At 36.4% G+C, this 21631-nt stretch overlaps 1 protein-coding gene across 8 annotated transcripts in view; it reads left to right on the top strand.

The window, feature by feature from the left end:
* Positions 1 to 21631, top strand: part of LOC5565828 (protein alan shepard) — a 765716-nt gene that overhangs the window by 141144 nt on the left and 602941 nt on the right. The window contains exon 1 of one of the 8 annotated variants that reach the window (XM_021842340.1): positions 5933 to 6547. The exons of the other annotated variants lie outside the window; for them this stretch is intronic. Within the exon in view, the coding sequence (XP_021698032.1) occupies positions 6503 to 6547 (45 nt within the window). The 5' untranslated portion in view covers positions 5933 to 6502. Of the gene's footprint in view, positions 1 to 5932; positions 6548 to 21631 lie in introns of those variants that run through there. 8 annotated transcript variants of the gene reach the window in all.

Here is a 21631-nt window from a genome sequence, read left to right as displayed (position 1 = left end):
TCTCGAAACAAAAACCACTGAAAAATGTCCTCTCCTCAAATTCAACAACGTTTGTGAACAAACTTCTTCGTCGTTTGAACAAGATCATCACCAGGAAGTCACAACTACCTTTCTCTAAAGTAAGCTATGCACGCAGAGCTAGTATGTGTCTAGAAGAGATGGGCAAAAAATATCGGAGCCGTTCAAAAAATCGTTCTTTTGAGTGATCCGTGTCTCTTTTTTGGCGAGAGTTGGTTCATTTGAGCAGCACTGATCAGACAAGAAGTGACCCGGAAAGAGAACGAACCGATTATTCTCCTCTATTCTCATTCGTTAGTTTCACGGCATTATTATAACGCTTGACACGTTCCTCGCTTTGTGCGCCACGCCACACATGTAGACAAAGATTTCTGCTGCTCCGTGCTCTCTGCGCTCTCAGCATAGACAGACAGATGTAGGAAAGAGAGAAAAGTGGCCTCCTTCATCCGTCCAGCGGAGCTCGATGTGATCTTTCTGCAGGAAGTAGCGTGGACTAACATTACGCCGATCCATGAATGCAGCAGATATTGCAGATAGTTGGAAACTCGTGCACCGTGACCGAGTCGATTTTTTTTCATCAAAGGGGATGCTTCCTCCCGTATTGATCGTTTTGATTGCCTTCTCTGATCATAATATATTATAGCTTATGTTATCTGAACCATCCTTCCAACGCTAGAAAACGCACCGTGTCGTGGGATCTGACGTATTTATGCAGCCCAAGGTCCGGGATCAACCAGAGGTTATGGATGAGCTACGATTCAAATTGCGATATTGGACAAGTTCGAGACGGAATTTATGGGTAAGAATGGTGGACCAGTTTCGCCAAACGAAGCTGATCTCATTTCTCAAATGGAAAGCTTCAATTCAATACCGAAGTTTAAAAAAAAATATATGTCAAAACATGGCAAATCGTTTGGAGAGATTTCACATTTGTGATGAACGATGCCTTAGGCGGAAAAGCAGGTTACACTTTTGATTTATGGTGTTTTAGTTTTGTTGAGGAAAAAGCAATAATGTAAATGCTATCGTCCTATTTCACTATTTAATTTCGACTTAAAACTGATCACTAGAATAATAAAAAATCACATGGTTAACCTTTTACCGCTTGCTCTATCAGAGAAGCAAAAATGTTCAAAGAAACATATTTGAGGCAACAGCCAGGATCATTGATAGAGTTTTCTCACCAAAACAATGAAAAGAATGAACTTCACTCAAGGATTGATTAACTTGCTAATGCAGTTTGCAAGACATAGTCACTCAAAAATTTTGATTATTGGAAAATTCTCAGAAGAAATTAATAAACAAAGATCCGTACGTCAAGGGAATCACTTATCGATGTTTCTTTATGCAATATACCTCCAACCGCTTCTGGATAGACTGTCGGTGACATTTCCACGAGCGATACTGAATGCATGTGCAGACGACAGTTCTATGTTCATCGAGAGTGAATTAGAACTTTTTGCAGTAATCGAAACTTTCAATGCACACTGGGCTAGGAGCAGAATTTAGCCAGACAAAACCTCTAGCGCTTTAGAAGTGCATTTTTTCGGGTTGGCGTCAAAGGAGACTTATCTTGAATTTGTTTGTTCTTCAATTTGATGATAAAAGTTAGTTGGAAATTTCGCCGCATAGGTGGCGCTTCGATGCAAACTTTTTTGTTTTGCGTCCTAGAGCTTTTGTGTCTTCGGCAATGTTTTAGAACGTGTAAATATACGACAAGTTGTCGAAGACACCAAAGTTCTAGGACTTCAAATAACAAAGTTATGGTAAAAAATGTGTAAATCACTTAAATTTTACGTTTTTTCTACTTTTTACGTCAAAAACGTAAAATGTTTCATTTTAACAACCATGCGTCGCTTAATTTCGATAACATGCATATACTGTATGAAAAAAAATCTTATTGTTATATAAATATTTGAATTTTTGAACAAATTATTGTAAAAATATGATAATTTTTAACATAACTTAACTCAAAAAGTTGCAGATTTTTGCAAAAAATTATCAATGATCCCAAGTACGCTATATTTCATCTACCAAATGTCAAAGTTTGCCGGATGTATATTTTGATATATTTGAGATATCTGAATTCAAAATAACCACCTTTTCATATAAATAGAATAGACTTATTATTAATTTTATCATTGTACTACAAGATTGTTGACACATTGCGTCAGTCAAGTTTTATTAATCAAATACTTTTCATTAGTCAGGTGTTACAGTATCTAGATATTTTCATATTGTTGTGTGGCTCTTATGTCATCTCCAGCAACTGTCTAATTAGAACTTCGCTATGGCCTGCTATAGTGCTATTATTCATTTTTTACAACCAGTTATGACCGCGTCGAGACAGTTCTCTCTAACATAAATCACAATTTACAAATCACTAGTATCAAAATAAAAGTATTTGATTAACAAATCTTAACTGACGCAATGTGTCAAAAATCTTGTAGTACAATGATAAAATTAATAATAAGTCCATTCTATTTATATGAAGAGATGGTTATTTTGAATTAAGATATCTCAAATATATCAAAATATACATCCGGCAAACTTTGACATTTGGTAGATGAAATAAAGCGTATTTCGGTACATTGATAAGTTTTTGCAAAAACTTGCAACTTTTTGAGTAAAGCTATGTTAAAAATTATGATGCTTTTACAATAATTTGTTCAAAAATTCAAATATTTATATAATAATAAGATTTTTTTTCATACAGCACATGCATGTCATCGAAATTGAACGACACACGGTTGTTAAAATGAAACATTTTACGATTTTGACGTAAAGAGTAGAAAAAACGTAAAATTTAAGTGATTTACACATTTTTTTACCATAACTTTGTTATTTGAAGTCCTAGAACTTTGGTGTCTTCGACAACTTGTCGTATTTTTACACGTTCTAAAACATTGCCGAAGACGCGAAAGCTCTAGGACGCAAAACAAAAAAGTTTGCATCGCAGCGCCACCTATGCGGCGAAATTTCCAACTAACTTTTATCATCAAATTGAAGAACAAACAAATTCAAGATAAGTCTCCTTTGACACCAACTCGAAAAAATGCACTCCTAAAGCGCTAGAGGTTTTGTCTGGCTAAATTCTACTCCTGGCCCAGTGTGCAATGCTTTCGGACTTGAATCAGGAGCAATGCTCAACACAATGAAAACCAGTGCAATGATGATAAGTGTAATACCTTTGACAGTCGCAAGTCAATGGTCGTAGATCAGGAATTCGGTAAAAAATTTGGGAATTGAGTTTCATTTGGATTTCGATGTTCTTCTGCATGAAAATTGGACCAATGTTCTCAATGGTTTTCAGAAATATTTTTGGATGAACAACGATCGACAGTTGAACATCGTCCAAAAGGTGATTCTGATCAACGTCTTCGCATCATCCAAGTTGTGGTATACTGCATCCGTTTTACCATTACCAAAAAAGGTTGCTGGTAAATTCATCTCACGAATAGGAATTCTTTAGTATGGTGAGTCATGGACAAGAATCGCGTTCGAAACTCTCGTTCTACCAAAACCAAAAAAAGGTGGACTTAACTTGCATTCACTATCAATCAAGGCTAAAGCGTTACTGGGTCACAGGATAATGCATCTTGCTAGTGATCTACCCTTTTTATGATCGTTTCTTGAAAATAATAGAAAATCCTCCCAATATCATACAAGTTCTTGTATATATAAACATATTAGTAGTGCAAGAAACGCCTTCCCGAAAATATATTAAGAAACCCTACATCAAACGAAGTAAATCAGCTCTTCTTTAGTCATATGAAAGCTCCAAAGATAATTTGGGAACAGCCTAAACGTGATGAGATAGTAATTTTCAAAAACGTGCACTCCAAGTACTTGAAATTATTTCATCGGTCTACATGGTATGCGATAGTACATGGGAAAGTGTTAACCAATGAAACACTATTCAAACGGAACAGGCGCTCGATGATTATGAATTGTACGAACAATGCTTGTAGTTGAATTTTTACAGATAACCAGAAGTCGCATGAAAGTTCACGTAATAACTCGTTTATTCATACAAACTACGTATATCGCCTCCACTTTTGTACGTAGAAGGCCTTTTCCCGTCATGTTATAAGTTAAATTTTGCACATACAAAGCTTCCAGGTGATTTCGTTATACGTACATTTTGGTTGTCTGGGAATAAAATTGTATTTAAAAAAAAACCTCGTCAATGTAATGCAAACAAGTTTAAACGTTTTATTCTCTGCTCTTCGCCTGTAGTTGTTGAAAATATAAGTTTCTTCGGTTCCATTTGATGAAGAAGATCTTAGAGAACGTGTTGTTCATTCATACCATAAAATATCTTGCCAGAGTCATGGTTTTAGGGGCAGTTGCGTCTCAAAGACGGTTTGATGTGTCTTCATTATTCCTCAAGGCTTAATATAAAGTAAATGAAGTGTATAAGATTTTTGAGAAAAAAAAATGTTTCTATGATTAGCGACATCCTAGATCAATACGGGCTCACAGTTTATCAGCAATACAGAGCAGCCTATCACACTTGAATAAAAAATCTTTCGCATTGAGACAAGGTTTGTGTAGAATCTCACCTCATCGGCTCGTTTTAAAAGCTCTCATTTTAAAGATGGACTCGATGTCTTCATGTTGAAATTATATGTTATTTTTTCCAAATCCTCTATCGTAAGGGTAACATTCATCAGTCATGTCTGAAACACACAAATCTAGACGGAATAAACAAATCAACTGATAAATGAAATTCAATTATTTCCCATGTAAATTTGGTTATTCACATTTTTATGGGCCTTGATTTATGGCTAGTTCTCTACCCCCTTAAATATGTTATGCTAAAACCCGGATGTTACAACCGAGATGCGACTCTCACACGACCAAGTCAATTTATCTTTTTTTCCAAAAGTAATTTGTTATATTTAACCATGAGAACATTGAGAAACATAATATATATTATGTGTAAGACATATCATGTCCTCATTCTGTTTGACGTATAAGGAAGTGGGAAATCATTTTATGCAGTCGATTCATTTTACAGCATTTTCCCCTAAGAAGGTACACTGGCTAAAAGAAACGAAGACATCGCTTTCAGTCAGTCTCGATTTGTTCCGTTCGCAAGGGGGAAATGAACGAGAAATGGCATGCATGAAAACATGCTTCACATGACTATGATGATCGTCCACAGGCAGCACCACAAAACTAGGAAGCGAAGTGGGTGGGAAGATAAGCATGTGGAAGACTAGCCTACAATACAGTCGCTGCTATGTGTATGCCGACGTGCACGTGTTGGTGTAAATTGAGAGTCAATTTTGGGTGTTGAGGGAAATGAGTGAACGAACACGGTAATATCGAACTTGACAGCTATGTGCTGTAGTGCGAAAGATGCAATTTGGTTCTGATTGATTTTCTAATTTTAAATTATCAAAGATAAACCGTGCTATGAATGATAATTCGTTCACTATCTTGTATGAGGCGAACAAATAATGGAAAAAACTTCTAAAGCAAGATATTATCGTGCATCGTGTTTACTCTCACACAGTTTTGAAGAGAAACAACTAATTCTCCCAAAATGCGTGAGTTCTTAGGGAGTGGCTCTCTTTGGAGTGGATCTCGATTGGAATTTGGTGTGATTGGATCCATACATATGATTATTTTAAATTTCCAATACAATTCGTGAAATTGAGATAAAATTCTATTTCATTAGTACCAAAATTACAGACTAGGACAACTATTAGAAGTTTCCATCTGGAAACTACAACCAACCCTAGAACTCTCATTCTAGAGCGAGAGCGTGAGTTCCCTTTCTCTCCGAAGCGTGCGCTCACTTGTGTCTGTGCATAGCTGTCTCTCGTGTGTCTCTGTATGCGTGAGCCGTATGGAAAATAATCAATATAGGAAAAGTCAAAGTGAAAAGTTCCCCCGATTTGTGCTTGTGTGTATAACTGCCCCCAAGAAGTATTTTGCGTTTGTCGAAATTCGCAGGTTTCTTTGCCCCAAAAGTCGCGACTTCCGACGTACGGGTGGACCTTCCAGGTTCACTTTTTGCTGCGGTGTGCATCCGAATAGATTCCGGAGCCGGCAAAACCTTGTCGAGGGTCGTCGATCGGTGTGCCACGGCTATTGCGCTCTACATCTACCCAGAGTCCCCCAGAAGAATAGTGGCCCGTTCGTGTGGAACGCGATTCGCATTGGATTTTGGTTTGTTGTTTTTGGCCTTCCAGAGAAGTGGATAAATTCACTGAAGCGAATAGCTTTCGAAATTCGGGTGGGATATTGCTGTGAACCGGAGTTCGGTGTGCCCTGAGGCTTAAGCTTGTTAGATTGAAGAAGATTTGCGGCATTTCCGACGATTCGCGCTATCTTGGTTGAATCGTACCCCAGACACGCGTGTTTTTGTTATCAGTCGAAGTCGGAGCCGCCAAGTGCATTGAAAACACAGTCTTCCGGTTGTTCGAAAACACGCGCAGACGAACGAGACGGACCAATCCGGCAGTGGGTTATGGTAGTACTGTTGGACGGTAACCGAACACACTACAAGATGATGGTGAGTATATTTGTTATGCACCTCTCGGATGGGATGTCGACAAGTCGAATGAACTGGTAAAGGGGTACTTCCGGTGTCGGCTTGTTTCTGTGTGCCCCGTTATTGAGCAGCAATACAGCCATAATCTGGCACGAACGGAAATCGGGGTGTATGCAAAACTCCACCGGAGGAAGAATCCCCAGCTGAAAGACAGATTGTTGAAACGTGCTAAAACATATGAATTGGGGCAAACACCAGCGATGACGAGAAAGGGGAAACTAGCTTGGAGTGGGAGCGCTCAAGAAGTATTCTTGCCGTATTACTGATACAGAACAAAACAGAGACTTGGACGGAATGGGGAAGGTATTGAAACGTAGATGCAAGGCGGGGACGACCACGGCCAAAAGCATGTGCATCGTTGTCGAAAGCATGTAAGCACCTACCAACCCATACCTCTACGAGCTGCACAGCCAGAGTCAGTGTGATTGGTGAGTGAACGAGTAAGCGAGCAGTGTGCGAGCATGACGAGCGCGTGGAAGGCCGAAGAAGACACAGAGACTGCAAAAAACGGGAAATCCAAAACGAGTAGCCGAGAAGTCAGTGTACTCTGCCTGGCCGGCGCTGCTGCGAGTCTAGCTAGGTTGCGGTGCACTGCTTCGCTGTGTGTCTTTTCGCATCTTCTTCCGCCAACCGCCGCACAACGATTGCCTCCGGCACCAACATTCACCAGTCGAGTCGCGGCAGCTGAATTTTCGCGAACGAAAGGGAAGGGGTTCTCAATCTAATGAGACGTGAGCGTAGACAGTTCGCGATACTTTTGGTTTTATGTTAGGGGTGGTCCATTAATTACTTTAGGAAATTTTCGGGATTTTTCAACGGCCCCCATGGTAATATTTTTTGTATGAAAATTAAAAATAATTTGTATGGCGCGTAAGAAATCTGAAACCCCCCTCCCCCCATAATACCCTCTTTTTACGGCTTTATGCTGAGTAAAGGCACTGCACATACGAAAGAAAGGTTCTATGCGATCCTTTTACCAACAAATCTGGCGAATCTACTCAGCTATTTTTAAGCTGTGTTTGGCAGCTCTTATTCATACCGATCATTGCTTTATCTCGACAGTTATACGACAACAAGTAGCTGTGTTATTGCTTCAAAAGGCGCTTTCTCAACAATTTCGCCTCTGTTGAATAATTTTTATACAGCTTCCCTGTCTTATCGATTAAATATTATTTCCAAGCTGTTTCACAGCTTCCGGAATTCCTATCATAAGTATCTGAATTTAATGTTCCCAACGTTACACAGTTAAAGCACCTGCCACCGCTTGGGATCGAACTCACGATCTCTGCATCCACAAGTCTCGATGCTGTCCTTGTTGCCACCACCGTATATATCGAAGGCAAACAAAAAACTCCCCGTTTTGTTCTATATTGAAAACGGTTCATATAATATTTTATAATGATGGTAAAAGATGTAATAGCTACGCTTACACCACTTCATCTGACTATAAAAGGGTGTGATACGTCGAACGCAATGTTTACATCCAACAGGCTGTGTAGATGCGCCACAAGTTGTTATTTTACAGCTTAAGTTCGATGTATAACTGACGACAAAGCGCTTCTTAATTTTATATTTAACAGCATAACAAACCACATTGTATAGAAGCAGCCGGATTAATTATAGGTACTTTATTTTTTTTTATTAGTATCAGTCCAAACATTACAATCATTTCTTATATCTAGGTGTTCTGTGTTATTAGACAACACTATCATCCTAATTTGGTAAAACAAATTTAAGATTTAATTAACATTTTGTTAACAACATATTACATTTCATTTGCCGTAGCAGTTCAGATTTTTTACAGGTGAGTTGGTTTCACCTGCTTATAAGAGAAAAAAAACGTTTTGAATATACTTAACCTAACTTAACCTAAACATATAACGCATTAATCGTGGCAATAGAAGATTGTAACGATTTTTTCCTGAAATTATTTATTATTTTATTTGACATTTGTTCCAATGTTTCAACATTGGATATTCTATGTAACTCATTGGTACTATACCAGGGAGGAAGCTTCAGAATCATTTTCAAAATTTTATTTTGAATTCTCTGCAGAGCTTTCTTTCTGGTATTACAACAGCTAGTCCATATTGGTACAGCATACAACATGGCTGGCCTGAAAATTTGTTTGAATATCAAAAGCTTGTTCTTAAGACAAAGCTTCGATTTTCTATTAATAAGGGGATAGAGACATTTTACTTATTTATTACATTTGGCTTGAATGCCCTCAATGTGATTTTTGAAAGTTAAATTCTTATCTAGCATGAGCCCTAGATACTTAACTTCATCTGATCAATTTATTGGAATTTCTCTCATCGTTGCAACATGTCTACTTGAAGGTTTCAAATAAAGAGCTTTTGATTTTTGTGGGAATATTATTAGTTGAGTTTTGGAAGCATAAGGAGATCTCTTCCATTTTTGCAAGTAAGAAGAAAAAATATCCAAATTTTTTTGCAATCGACTACAGATGACACGCAAGCTTCGTCCTTTGGCGGAGAGGCCTGTGTCATCCGCAAACAGGGATTTCTGACATCCCTGAGGTAACTCAGGTAAGTCAGATGTGAAAATATTGTATAATATTGGTCACAAAATGCTGCCTTGGGGAACACCAGCTCTTACAGGAAGTCTTTCAGATCTGGAGTTCTGATAATTAACCTGAAGTGTACGATTTGACAGATAACTTTGAATTATTCTTCAATGTATGTTGGAAAATTAAAGTTTTTTAATTTTACGATCAAACCTTCATGCCAAACACTGTCGAATGCTTTTTCTATGTCTAGAAGAGCAAGACCAGTAGAGTAGCCTTCAGATTTGTTGGAACGGATCAAATTTGTTACACGTAAAAGTTGATGAGTGGTCAAATGTCCATGGCGGAATCCGAACTGTTCATTGGCAAAAATTGAATTTTCGTTGATGTGGGCCATCATTCTGTTCAAAATAACCTTTTCAAAAAGTTTACTGATGGAGGAAAGCAAACTGATTGGACGATAGCTAGAAGCTTCTGCAGGATTTTTGTCTGGTTTTAAAATTGGAACAACCTTAGATTTTTTCCATTTGTTAGGAAAATATGCTAATTGAAAACATTTGTTAAATATATCAACTAAAAATGATAACACTGCGGAACAAGTTTTTGTCTCCGGTACCAAAATACCGCTATTCACTTAATTAGGGGTTGCTCAATCCATTGCCGTTTTCAGAAATATCATAGCACGTCTAGTTTTTGAGATATTGACTGTTGAAAATGCAAAAAAAGACTATTTCAACCAACTTGCATGCAAGTTTGCCAGCTTGTAAGGTAATATATTGGCTTAATTTGCCACAGAACTCAAACTTTATGTGTATAACAATACTTATCATCAAAGTTTGTAATACTTTCGATGCGGAAAAGTTATTGTTTAATGGTTTAGAGAATTGTTGTATTTTGCCATATAGAAGAAACGAAGAATTTTGTATGGAGACTGCAAGCATGTTGAAAAAATCGTTTTAATCGAAATTTAATCGCGCAATTTCAATCAAATTATGTCTGAAATGAAAGTTTAAGTTCTATTTTGCATGTTTGGTGGATTAGATTACAAAAAAATTTGATAAATTGTACTTTAAATTTCATGTAAACATGAATAAAACCAGTGTTTTATACAACTTTGGCGACCTGTAGCTAAAAATTGTGACGTGCTGGAACATTTCTGAAAATGGCACCAAATTCAGCAACCCCAAATCTACTAGAGACGCATAATTTGATCCTTGAGACACGCAAAAATGTCATTTTTGTTACGCTGTGTAAGCTACTTTCTGGAAGTTTCTTGATGAGGATGTAGAAAATTCCATCATCGCTAGGAGCTTTCATATTTTTGAATTTTTTATTAATAGTTCTCACTTCTTCCAAATCAGTCTCCCATGCATTTTCAAAAACGTTCTTTTGATTGAGAATATATTCGAAGTCGTGAGTAACTTGATTTTCAATTGGACTAGTAAGTCCTAAATTGAAATTGTGCGCACTTTCAAACTGCATAGCAAGTTTTTGAGCTTTTTCACAATTAGTTAGTTATAATTTGTTTTCCTCTTTCAATGCCGGTATTGGCTTCTGAGGTTTATTCAAAATTTTAGATAATTTCCAAATCGTAAATAATTGAAAGTGGAGCTGATAGCATTGAGATTCGCTTCTTGTGATATTTGAAATGTAACAGGGACATGATCAGAATCAAAATCAGCATGAGTAATCAGTTGGCTTCAAAGATGACTAGAGTCAGTTAAGACCAAATCAATCGTAGATGGATTTCTAGAAGAGAAAAACCATGTAGGGCTATCAGGGTATTGAATTGAGAAATATCCTGAAGAGCACTCATCAAATAAAATTCTGACGTTGGAATTACTTTGAGAATTATTCCATGACCTATGATGGCATTAAAGTCATCAATGACAAAAAATTTTGACTTATTGCGAGTCAATTTTCGCAAGTCATTTTGGAGCAAATTAACTTGCTGTCCAGAGCATTGAAAAGGCATATAGGCAGCAATGAAAGTATATTTACCAAACTGTGTTTCAACAAAAACACCTAAAGTTTCAAAAACTTTAGTTTCAAATGACGAAAACAGTTGATGTTTTATACGCCTATGAATGATGATTGCAACTCCCCCACATGCCCCATCAAGTCGATCATTACGATAAACAAAAAAGTTAGGATCTCTTTTGAGTTTAGATCCAGGTTTTAAATACGTTTTGATAATAACTGCTATATGCACGTTATTAACTGTAAGAAAATTAAACAGGTCGTCCTCTTTACCATTCTGAGAACGAACATTCCAATTTAAAATATTTAAATTATTATTTGGATCCTTTAGAAAAACGTAACCCAATAACAATTTGATTTGTAAATTTTACACCAACTTGGACTGCTCCAGTCATAGTGGTGGCTTTGAACATTGCATCAATCATTAAATTCATTTGTTCAGTTAGAAAATTAAAATCAGAGGCAGACATATCATTTGAAGTGAGTCCATTTGATGATTTCCCATTAGAATTTTCGGTCGACGAAGAAGCTGAGTGAGATTTACCTGTGGCGGTAGGGTTTTTTCCATTTGATTTGAAACAAGTGGAATGGGTACTCAAGGAACGAACAGGGGAGGAGTTCAAATTTCCTGCTACGATATCGGCAAAGGATATTCCGTGGGTAGATACATTCGAAATTGAAAGATTCGGACGGCTTCCCGACGGATTAAAATTAGTTTGTGAATGAGCATGATTATGATCTACCTGATGGGTTTGATTCCTAATCAAGCGATCGTTAACTGAAAAATGAGCATTGTTCGATACTCTACCAGGCAAATTCCGGAAACGACCGTTATCGTAACGGATATTATCCTTCATCTGCCTGGCACGAGCCTCAATGACTCTTTTGCGTGAAGGGCAATTCCAAAAATTGGACCCCCGCAATTAGAGCATATGAACTTGGTGGTATCTTCCTTCACTGGACAGACGTCCTTGGCGTGAGAAGAACCTCTGCAAATCATGCATTTAGCATCCATGCGACAATTTTTTGTACCATGACCCCATTTTTGGCACCGACGGCACTGAGTGGGGTTCTGGTAATTTCCTCCAGGTTTCTGGAAATGTTCCCATGTCACACGGACATCAAACAAAAGTTTTGCTTTTTCTAAAGCTTTAATATTATTTAGTTCTTTTTTGTTAAAGTAAACTAAATAAAATTCTTGAGAAAGCCCTTTCCGAACAATGCCAGATTGGGTTCTCTTTTTCATAATGATTACTTGAACTGGGGAAAATCCAAGCAAATCATTTATTCCATTTTTGATCTCTTCAGGTGATTTATAGACTTTCAAGACAACTTTGAACAAACGTTCAGTTTTGTCGTCATAAGTAAAAAAAATGTGCTTCTTCTCTTCAAGATGTCTGAGAAGAAGTTCACGATCTTTAAGAGTTTCCGGCAAAACGCGACAGTCTCCTTTCTTTGCGATTTGGAAGGAAACCTTGATTCCTCTAATGGAGTTCAAGATCTCCTGCCTAAATCCCCCAAATTCGGAACAACTGACCATGATAGGCGGCACTCTTTGCTTCCTCACTTGAATCAAAGAGCCTGGGCTAGAGGCTGCTTCGATTTGGTGTTCAGAAAATTTTTCTAGAGCATCGAACTGATTGCTCATTTCGATACAATTATTCATTTCACCCTTGGAAGAAAGTTCGCATTCCGGGAAAACGTCCTTTCTTCCATTCTTGCCACGTGTAATTCAGAGATTCACCCTTCCTTTTGTTTGTTGTCAGTTAAAAACTGTGGAAGTGCTCACAAGAACACTTAGCTGATGAGCAGGCTCTCTCCCAGTGAAGACGTAACGCCAAGAAGAAGAAGAGAAAACAATATTTATTTTCTGAAGATCTTTTAATACACAATGAAAATCATCAAAATTGTCAACACTGCTGTAATAAAATCGAAATTATTTTCCATGTATTATTTTCATAATATGTTATTCTGAGATCACCGATCAAAAAATTTGGAGAAAAGCGTTTACTCATTGCTGTAGGTTAGTAAATAGGCGTCAATGCTCTTAAGAGTATGAGAGTTTTTAATAAATAGACCATAAAGAGTAAAATGTATACCTTAGGATGTGGTTAAAATTCGCGACCTAGCGTTTATTAGGCAAATATAGTATTTTCAGTACCATAAACCAATTTTGTATACGGTTTTACTTTCCTTTTTGTTGGGAATTAAAGAATAGTATTGGCGCAAATTTGGTCATAAATGGATAAATCACTAGAGGGACCTAGTGCCAGAGATTGGTGGATTTCAAGCTTTTCCTTCAGTAGAATAGAAAAGGGTACCAACATAATATTTGTTCATTAAAATTAGGATTTTTGTTATGCGAACAACTTTTTTCAGGAGTTTTTGGGAAAAAAGCAAACTTTTTAGTTCTTCAATCAGAAGCATTTGGTTAGATCTTATATGTTCATAACATCATGGGATAGTAGTTAAACAATGTACAGAAAACCGATTACGATTTCAAATAAATAGCATAAACAAAGTGTCCACTGTATAAAATGAACAGTCCTTAGTTAGTGAATCTTGTCGATTTTATACACTGTATGTATGGATCATCAACTGTTGGTGGTATATTTATGTATGTATATAGAGAACAAAAGTTGTCCCAAGTCGCTGCCCTGTAGTACACCGATTGGAATGTATTTTGAGCTGCTGGATGTTTGTTTTTCAACTATGAACTGTTTTGAATTTCTGGAACCGGTTTTAAACCCATATTGCATAAGGATAAGATACAAATTATTGTGTCGATCTAACAAGTCCTTTGAGTGGGAAGCCAAAAGCTACGCTATTATTTGGTTGAAAACTGTCAATACTGCAATCGGACGATAATTCTGTCTCCTTTTTTAATTTCGGGAACCACTCTGGCAATCTTCAAGGAATCAGGGTAAATGCCTGTCATATAGTTGCTGGACAAATAATTGATGATGTTATTTCACCAAATCAGCTGGAAAGTCTTCTGAACCTCGTGCCTTTTTTAATTGAGATTGTATATAAGGATCGTAACTTCTGGCGAACTGGCTGGTCACAAAAAATTGATGGAGCTATCAAAGTTAATCAGATTCTACTGAGCATTGAATGCTGAACTTTTTTTAACATCGCCTACAAATAATATCCCGTTCTGTTCTATCTCGGCAAGATTGTCTAGTTTGATTAATTCGCAATTTTCCAAGACATTTTTTTAAAGCGGTTTTAGTAAATAGTGATTATATTGATTTTTAAACACATGTTTCCGCAACCACTGTGCAGTAGTGCTGATATGGATGTGTGAAGAAACTTATCAATTTCTTCGCCAGCAGACTACCCATGAGCAGATAACCTACATACATGCAAACATCTAAAAACAAACGTAGCTTATCATATGCTGTGAACCAGTTAAATGTGTGATTTGAACTATTGTTTTATCGTTCGTACCAAGCAGTTCACGGTTTGCAGTAGAAACCGATAAAATTATTGGATTTGGAGATACGATGAATTGAGAAATTATACAGAAATCTTAGAAGTTGTTCAGTCAAACAGCTCCTAATGGGCTACGATCCGTTTCGTTGAATCTACGCCGAATGGATAATTCTTCTCCACTTGAATTTTTCTTAGTTTGCAAGATACCTATCAAAAACCTCTTTCATTTATGATGAAAAAGCACATTTTACGATGTTGTTATGAATGTTCAATCTTCTTAATTTTATTGCATGTTTGATACCATGGTCGACGGAACCCATGAAAAATGAAAGTATTTTGAGACAGTGATGCAATAATTACAAAGATATCATATAACAAACCAAGCTGTCCGAAACTGAGGGACAGAAGGTGCTTAACCAAAATTGTAATTTGTCCATATTTACTTCAATTATGGTACAAAATACATTCATACTATCAAATTAGGATTATGTTCGATCATGCTTGCGGGATCCAAAGTATTTTTTCATATTCAAAATAATTACTAAATAGGCTCAAAATTAAAAAGATACGTCAATTTTTTAAAGATTTTCAAACTTTTCTACTTTTTAAAAAAGGGATGCATATTTCAAGGATGTGTTATTCTACGCAAACATTTGTCTACATAATAGCAGTGGTCCTCAGTCTAACTGGTTATGCGGGCCACTATTTTGCTCTTAGAATACGTCGCGGGCCACAAGAAGTAAAAATATTTATTTTTTAAGTCTGTCGACCAAAAAATTCGCTCGGTACGACTCTGTTAGTCAAGTTTTTTCGACAATTGTTATTCAACTTCACTGGGTCGACAAGTGACTTTTGGAATATGCAAGCCTATGTGTTGGACAGCTAGTTGGACTAGTGTTTACTAGTGATCCTTTATAGAGGGATAAGCGGAAGTAAAATGGAATGATTTGGCAACAGACCAGCAGTGCTGATTTTGCTCGGCGTCGAGATTAATATTGTAACACGGACATGACTTCCTCATTGCTATAAAGTGTATTTTGTTTCGTTATAAATCTTTGAGCTACATATCAAAACTAATAAACAGCCGAAAAAATCAAAAACTAAAACTCGCATTGACAAAAATTCAAAAAAAGTAAAACATTTCATTTTTTTGCTTCATGCAAAATTACTTTTACCGAAATAATTTCAAGCGGATTACATTACTCCTCAAGAAAAGTTCAAAACAAACATAACGCATGTTCGTTTGGCTCACACTTTGACAGCTCTCGCTGCTCGATTGGCTCACACTTTGACAGAAATGTCAGCTTCAGCGAATCTCTCTTATGAAGGATTTCTAGTATTTACTATAAACTTTCCTAATAACACCGATGTCCGATTCTTAAGATTTCGTCCTTCGTGCAAAGATAAAATATTTTTTCAAAGATTTCACAAGTTTATCAACTTCTTTATTTTTAATATTTTTTGGTGGAATAATTGCAAAATTAGTGCAATATCTACCTGGGAGGGAGGCATATGTAACTAAGATTTTTTCCAAACTGCAAGACAACTCCAGCATGTCAGTGACAAATACGGCAGGCTTGATGAAAATCGCTTGTTTTCTTTTTTGTGCACCTTTGGTATTTATGGACAAACATGGTAAAAGCCATAGTTTTCCATGAAACTAATTTTTATTGAAAAAAGTAAAAAATGCTTTTTTCAATACTTTATATTCAATTAGGATACAAAATGCTTTCGAAGCATTACTTTTAAATAAGAATGAATTGATTTAAATTCAATTTTTGTTACCTCTGATGAAATGAAACATATGTAGAATGGAAATACTTGAGTAAATAAATTTATTTCTTGAACTTATAAACACGCTACTGGAACGCTGAAACTTTGATGTTTTGTGGTAACGATGATATCAAGAGTTGAAGAAACTTTGGGTTATAGAACAAACTCCAGAAATAAGAAATCGTTCTAATTTCCCTTAGTTTCTCGATAGCCATTCCATTGCTCAACACATAGGAAAGAAGAAAATCTGAAGACTCACCGAATGACCCACTACAGAAAAACGTTTGCGAGATTTTACAGAAGATGAAGTTTTTCAACTTCTAAAATCCCAACATGCGGGCCGCACTACTCCAATATTCAAAATCACTTCGCGGGCCGCACAAAACCTTACTGAGGGCCGCATGCGGCCCGCGGGCCGCAGTTTGGTGACCACTGACATAATAGCTTTCTTTTCTACTGTGAAGTGAATTAACGACTGAATACTTTTTAACGTTTCAAGTGGATTGGCTCGGCAGTCTTATGTTAAAAAATCAAGCGAACGAAATTTTACTCGCTCCGGCGTTTCGGTCCTGGATTGGGACCTTCCTCAGGGATCTAATCAAATAGATACACACAAATTATGCTAAACACGACATATCCTTTCTCGCTATCGTGTTTGCTAATTTGCTGCTACTAATACACCATCTTGATTGGACCATGATTTCTCAATGTTTCAACTCCGGCACTGGGGGATCTCCCCCTAAACACAACACTTACGCTCATCCAGGGACACACTGAAGACGTTGTATGTCAGTTCACATTACCCAAAGACCCGACTGAACAGGCTGAGAAGGACTGTACGATGAGCACCGATCATCGTTTATACAGTCATCTCTCTCTTACTCGATATTTCGTATCTTGATATCGAGTTTAGAGAACCGTAGTGTTCTGTAAGTCAATAGTCCTTTCAATATCGTGTTATGGAGAGTTGACTGTATATAATGTTTAAGAAGACCTCGGTATGACAATTCTCAAAACTGGAGAAGTTACATAATTGGAAGCATAGACTCAAGATGAAAGTTTTAGGGATTCTTTCAATATTTCTGAGCTCACAATTGCTGGATTGTTCATGGAGGATTATCCAAGATCCCCATAGCAGTGATCACTAGCAGATCGTCGTTTCAATTTCCAATGAAACACATATATCTGCTTTACACATAGACTGAGGAAAGTACGCTCAAACCATTACAATGCATTGATGGAAATCAAGCAGTATTAAAATCATTCGAAATCGAATAGACTTTTTATCTATATTATGAGATTTTTAACCCTGGTCTAGTACATCTAGTAATCATCGACTTTACTTCGCTTTCGAAGGAAGTCCTCACTTTATTTTTTTACGGCAGAGGTGACCAAAAAAATTTTCCAGCTGTAGGTTAAAAAAAAATACACAACAACGTTTGGGTCAAACACTAAATTAATTATTATAAAACAGTTTCATCAATAACAATTTTCACATCCCGAAGCGGACATGCTTTAAACGCACACGGTCCTATCATTTGTCGAAAAAAAACTTCTGAATTCAGCATCGATAACCTTGAGTAACTAGATAGAACACTATACTCTAGATAGAACACTATACTCGATCACGAAAATTGCTTCGTCACATTTGTAATTAACTGTACGAAATCGTAATCATTTCCAACTTGCATTGACAACAATCAAATAGCAGTCATTGAAGATTATCGAGCATGCTATTTTAAAACAAAAATCACAATACACTTTGACAGCTAACTTAAGTGTTTTTGCAAAGCACTGTTATCACTTCTCCAGCCTCAATGCAATTTTTAACATAGCCCTGAGTAAAGGCTCAATAAGTCAATAAGTTATTCCCTTGCTGTTGATGATGTTCACACAGTCTCATGTGGAGCAGATGTCAAGGTAAGTGGTTATAAATCAGTGAATCCCAGTTCAATTCTCAATTGTTTATTTTTACTCATCTTCTTCTCTAAATTCCAGCACATATCTCCACGATGTGTTCGAAATTGTTAGTTGCGTTGATAAAATCCCAAGCTATGAGCCTGTTATTATTTTAACATTTTTTGGTTTATTGTTGAATAATGAACAACAATGTGTGGAGACTATGCCCAGCTTGCTGAATTGCTGAATTGAATTAGTTACAAAAGCGTTTGAACAGCTTTAAACTGTTACCTGGGAAAAAATCTTCCAAGAACAGCTCCAAAATTGTGTGCATTTTTTCAGAAATTCTATGAAAACTTATCCGTGATATGAATTTTCCTTAGGTATTTACTTGGTTGCATTTCTTGGAGTAGGGAGTTTGCCAGATATTCTTCAAATAATTCCACTAGAAATTCCTCCTGGTATTTTTCCAGAGGTTATTCTAGTTATTGGTTTATTAAATCACAAAAAATTCAGAGCTAATTCAAGGAATTGACCCGTTTTTTTTCTACAAATTTCCCTCCATTTGATGTTCTCAAAATTTACCTGAAGGTGTTCCTTCAAGAATTTCCACGAAGGCTCCGCCAAGAAATTATTGAAATAGACATTCAGAAATTCTTCCATGGATTTTCACCAAATTTACGTGCAGGAACTGCTTTCAAAGAAAAGTCTGGTATTTTTTTGGGTATTCTTCAAACATATGTTCGAAAAATCCTCTGCGGGTTTGGTAAGAAATGCCATAAAAGAATTCCTTCAGGTTTTCTGAAGGTACACACTAGGAATTCTTTTGGAATTTCTTGGGCGATTCTTTCAAAATAATTATTCCAGGAATTTCTCCAGAAACTATTTAAAAAGATTGTGCAGATATTCTTCATAAAACCTTGAAAATCATTTACAGTTTTCCTTTTCAATTATTTTGGGTATTTTTGTAGACCTTTATTCAAGGAGCACTTCAAGAAATTCTCCTATCTTTGTGGGTTCTTCAAAAAAAAAAAAAAACTTCAAGGAATTCTCCAAGATTTAATATTGGGATTTCTCTAGGAATTCTTGTGATTCATAGCTTTCCAGGGATTTTGTAAAGAATTACTCTAGGTTTTTTTTTTCGGTTTTCAGGCATTCCTCAAAAAAAATCATAGGGAATTTTGCGTATATCCTGCTAGGTCAACCATGTTAAATGTAAATAGAACATGGTTGACCTAGCCGGAGTGTATTATGGTGAAGAAAATTGTTTAGGGATTCCCTCAGGATTCTTATCAGAATGTTTTCACAGGGTTGTTTCAGGAATCAGTCAAGAGGTTTTGACAAGCATTTCTTCAGGGGTTTCCTCAAGAAATCCTTAAATTATTTGCCCAGAGATCTCTCTCAGTATTATCAAAGATATTTTTATGAGTTCCCTCCAGTATTCGTCCGGGAACTGGAATATTTACCTCATCTATATAAATAAAAATGGAATGGTGTTTGTATGTCACGAAATGGCTAACGAACGGGTCACCGGATTTGAATGATTCTTTCTCCGTTTTGTTCGTCAAGGTTTCCGACGTGTTTGTGTGTATACAAATCCATGGATACCGTTTTGTCTCAAATTCCGAACAGACTCATATTCCGAACACTCGGTTTTTGTATGGCGATTTGGTTGAAATGTTTCGCTGAAATATGTCAGCAAATAATAAGGAAATGGCAATCAATTGCAATTCAATTTAAACGTTTCCAATATAATTTTTACCGCGGGAGTAGTGATGACCCTCGAGTTTGAGACCAGTAGAAGAATCTCAGAAAAATTTATTTGCGAAATTATTCATTTGAATACGATTTATTCGTGCTGTTCGGAATTTGAATCAAGGTGTTCGGAATATGAGACAGAATAAGCACAGTGTTCGGCATTTGAATCAAAATGTTGTTCGCTACTTTTACGTTAAAACAATACTGAAACTAATTAAACCAACATCATTATTGGTACACCTAATAGCTAACAGTTAGGCTTTGCGAAGAAATTAAAATTTACACAAATATCATCCAATTTATGCCAATCAGAGGAATTTGAAGTCACTGTTGGCCTTAAGTGTTCGGAATATGAGTCAAAACGGTATTCACCGAGAAAATTGAAAAAAAAAACAAGCGTGAACGAAACTGTCATTTTGAATGACGATCAATAGCGAATTTCAACAGCCTACTTGATAGCAAGACGAAGTTTGCCGGGACCACTAGTTCATAATAAATTTCTCAAACGATTTCTCCGGGAATTTTTATACATTTCTTCCGTAAAATTAGTGAGTCGTTCTTTTAGAAAGTTTTTCTAACAAATTAGATGACGTTTTTTAATAGATTTTAAAAAAACGAACCCCAAGTATTCGAAATAACAAAGTATTTGCAGTTCTTACTGTAATAATGGAATTTTGACACTTAGGTAACAAAATGTCGTCGGAAAACTCAAAATTGATGGAGTCCTTTACTGATTTTACCAGGCCAAAATATCATCTAGTCTGGTCTGTCTGAACAACGACCAATTCTTGTAGGAATTTTCATAGACCCACTTTAAATTTTTAACAGTATTACTTTCTCAAAAAAAAAAATCTGCAGTCCTATCAAGCATTCGTTAGTATATAATACTTCTATTGAAGCTCACAAGAGTTTCTACGAATGTTTTTGGTATATCACCAGGAAGTTCTCCAAAAAAATCGACAGGGTCTATTCAGGAAGTCGTGAGGAGATTTCTTCATATATTCCTGCTATAATTCTACCAGGTTCTTCTCAAATTTCTGTAGTCGTTTCATAAAACATCTTCCAGGAATTTATCTATGGATTCCTGCTGAGCTATTTTTGAAGATTTCTCAAGGTTTTCCTTCAATAATTCGTCCTGTAAATGCCCCACAAACTCAATAAGTTTGTTGATTTTATTATGAAAAACGACCAGATATATGTTACATTACATTTATTGAGTATGACAATAAATTTCTTTAGTTAGTGGATTAAAAATTCTCTACTATAGGACGGACCTGGTGTAGTGCTTAGAACACACGCCTCTCACGCCGAGGACCTGAGAATCCTATCCCCTAGATAGTCACTTATGAATTGAAAAGGTTAGAGTGACGATTTCCTTCGGAAGGTAGTAATGCCGTTGGTCCCGAGATGCCTAGGGCTGAAAATCTCGTTAATAAAGATAGAAAAAAAAATCTCTATTGCTACATAACGGAAATCTCAAATTTTGGTTCTTCTGGGGTAAAACGGGTAACAAAATTTTTCTTATATTCTTAATTGATTGCTGAATTTCAAAGCCTTTAAAAACATTTTTCGAACATTGTGCCATATAATATGTATGTGATTGAAATATTATTGATCACTTCTTCCATACAAACTTAGATCTCGATGAGCACTTCAAGTTCAGGGTTGTAAAC

The sequence above is a fragment of the Aedes aegypti genome, chromosome 2 (genome assembly GCF_002204515.2).
Source record: "Aedes aegypti strain LVP_AGWG chromosome 2, AaegL5.0 Primary Assembly, whole genome shotgun sequence".
In the NCBI taxonomy this organism is placed as follows: domain Eukaryota; kingdom Metazoa; phylum Arthropoda; class Insecta; order Diptera; family Culicidae; genus Aedes; species Aedes aegypti.
The sequence above is the reverse complement of the archived record's forward strand: the minus strand, read 5'-3'. Positions and strand labels throughout refer to the sequence as shown.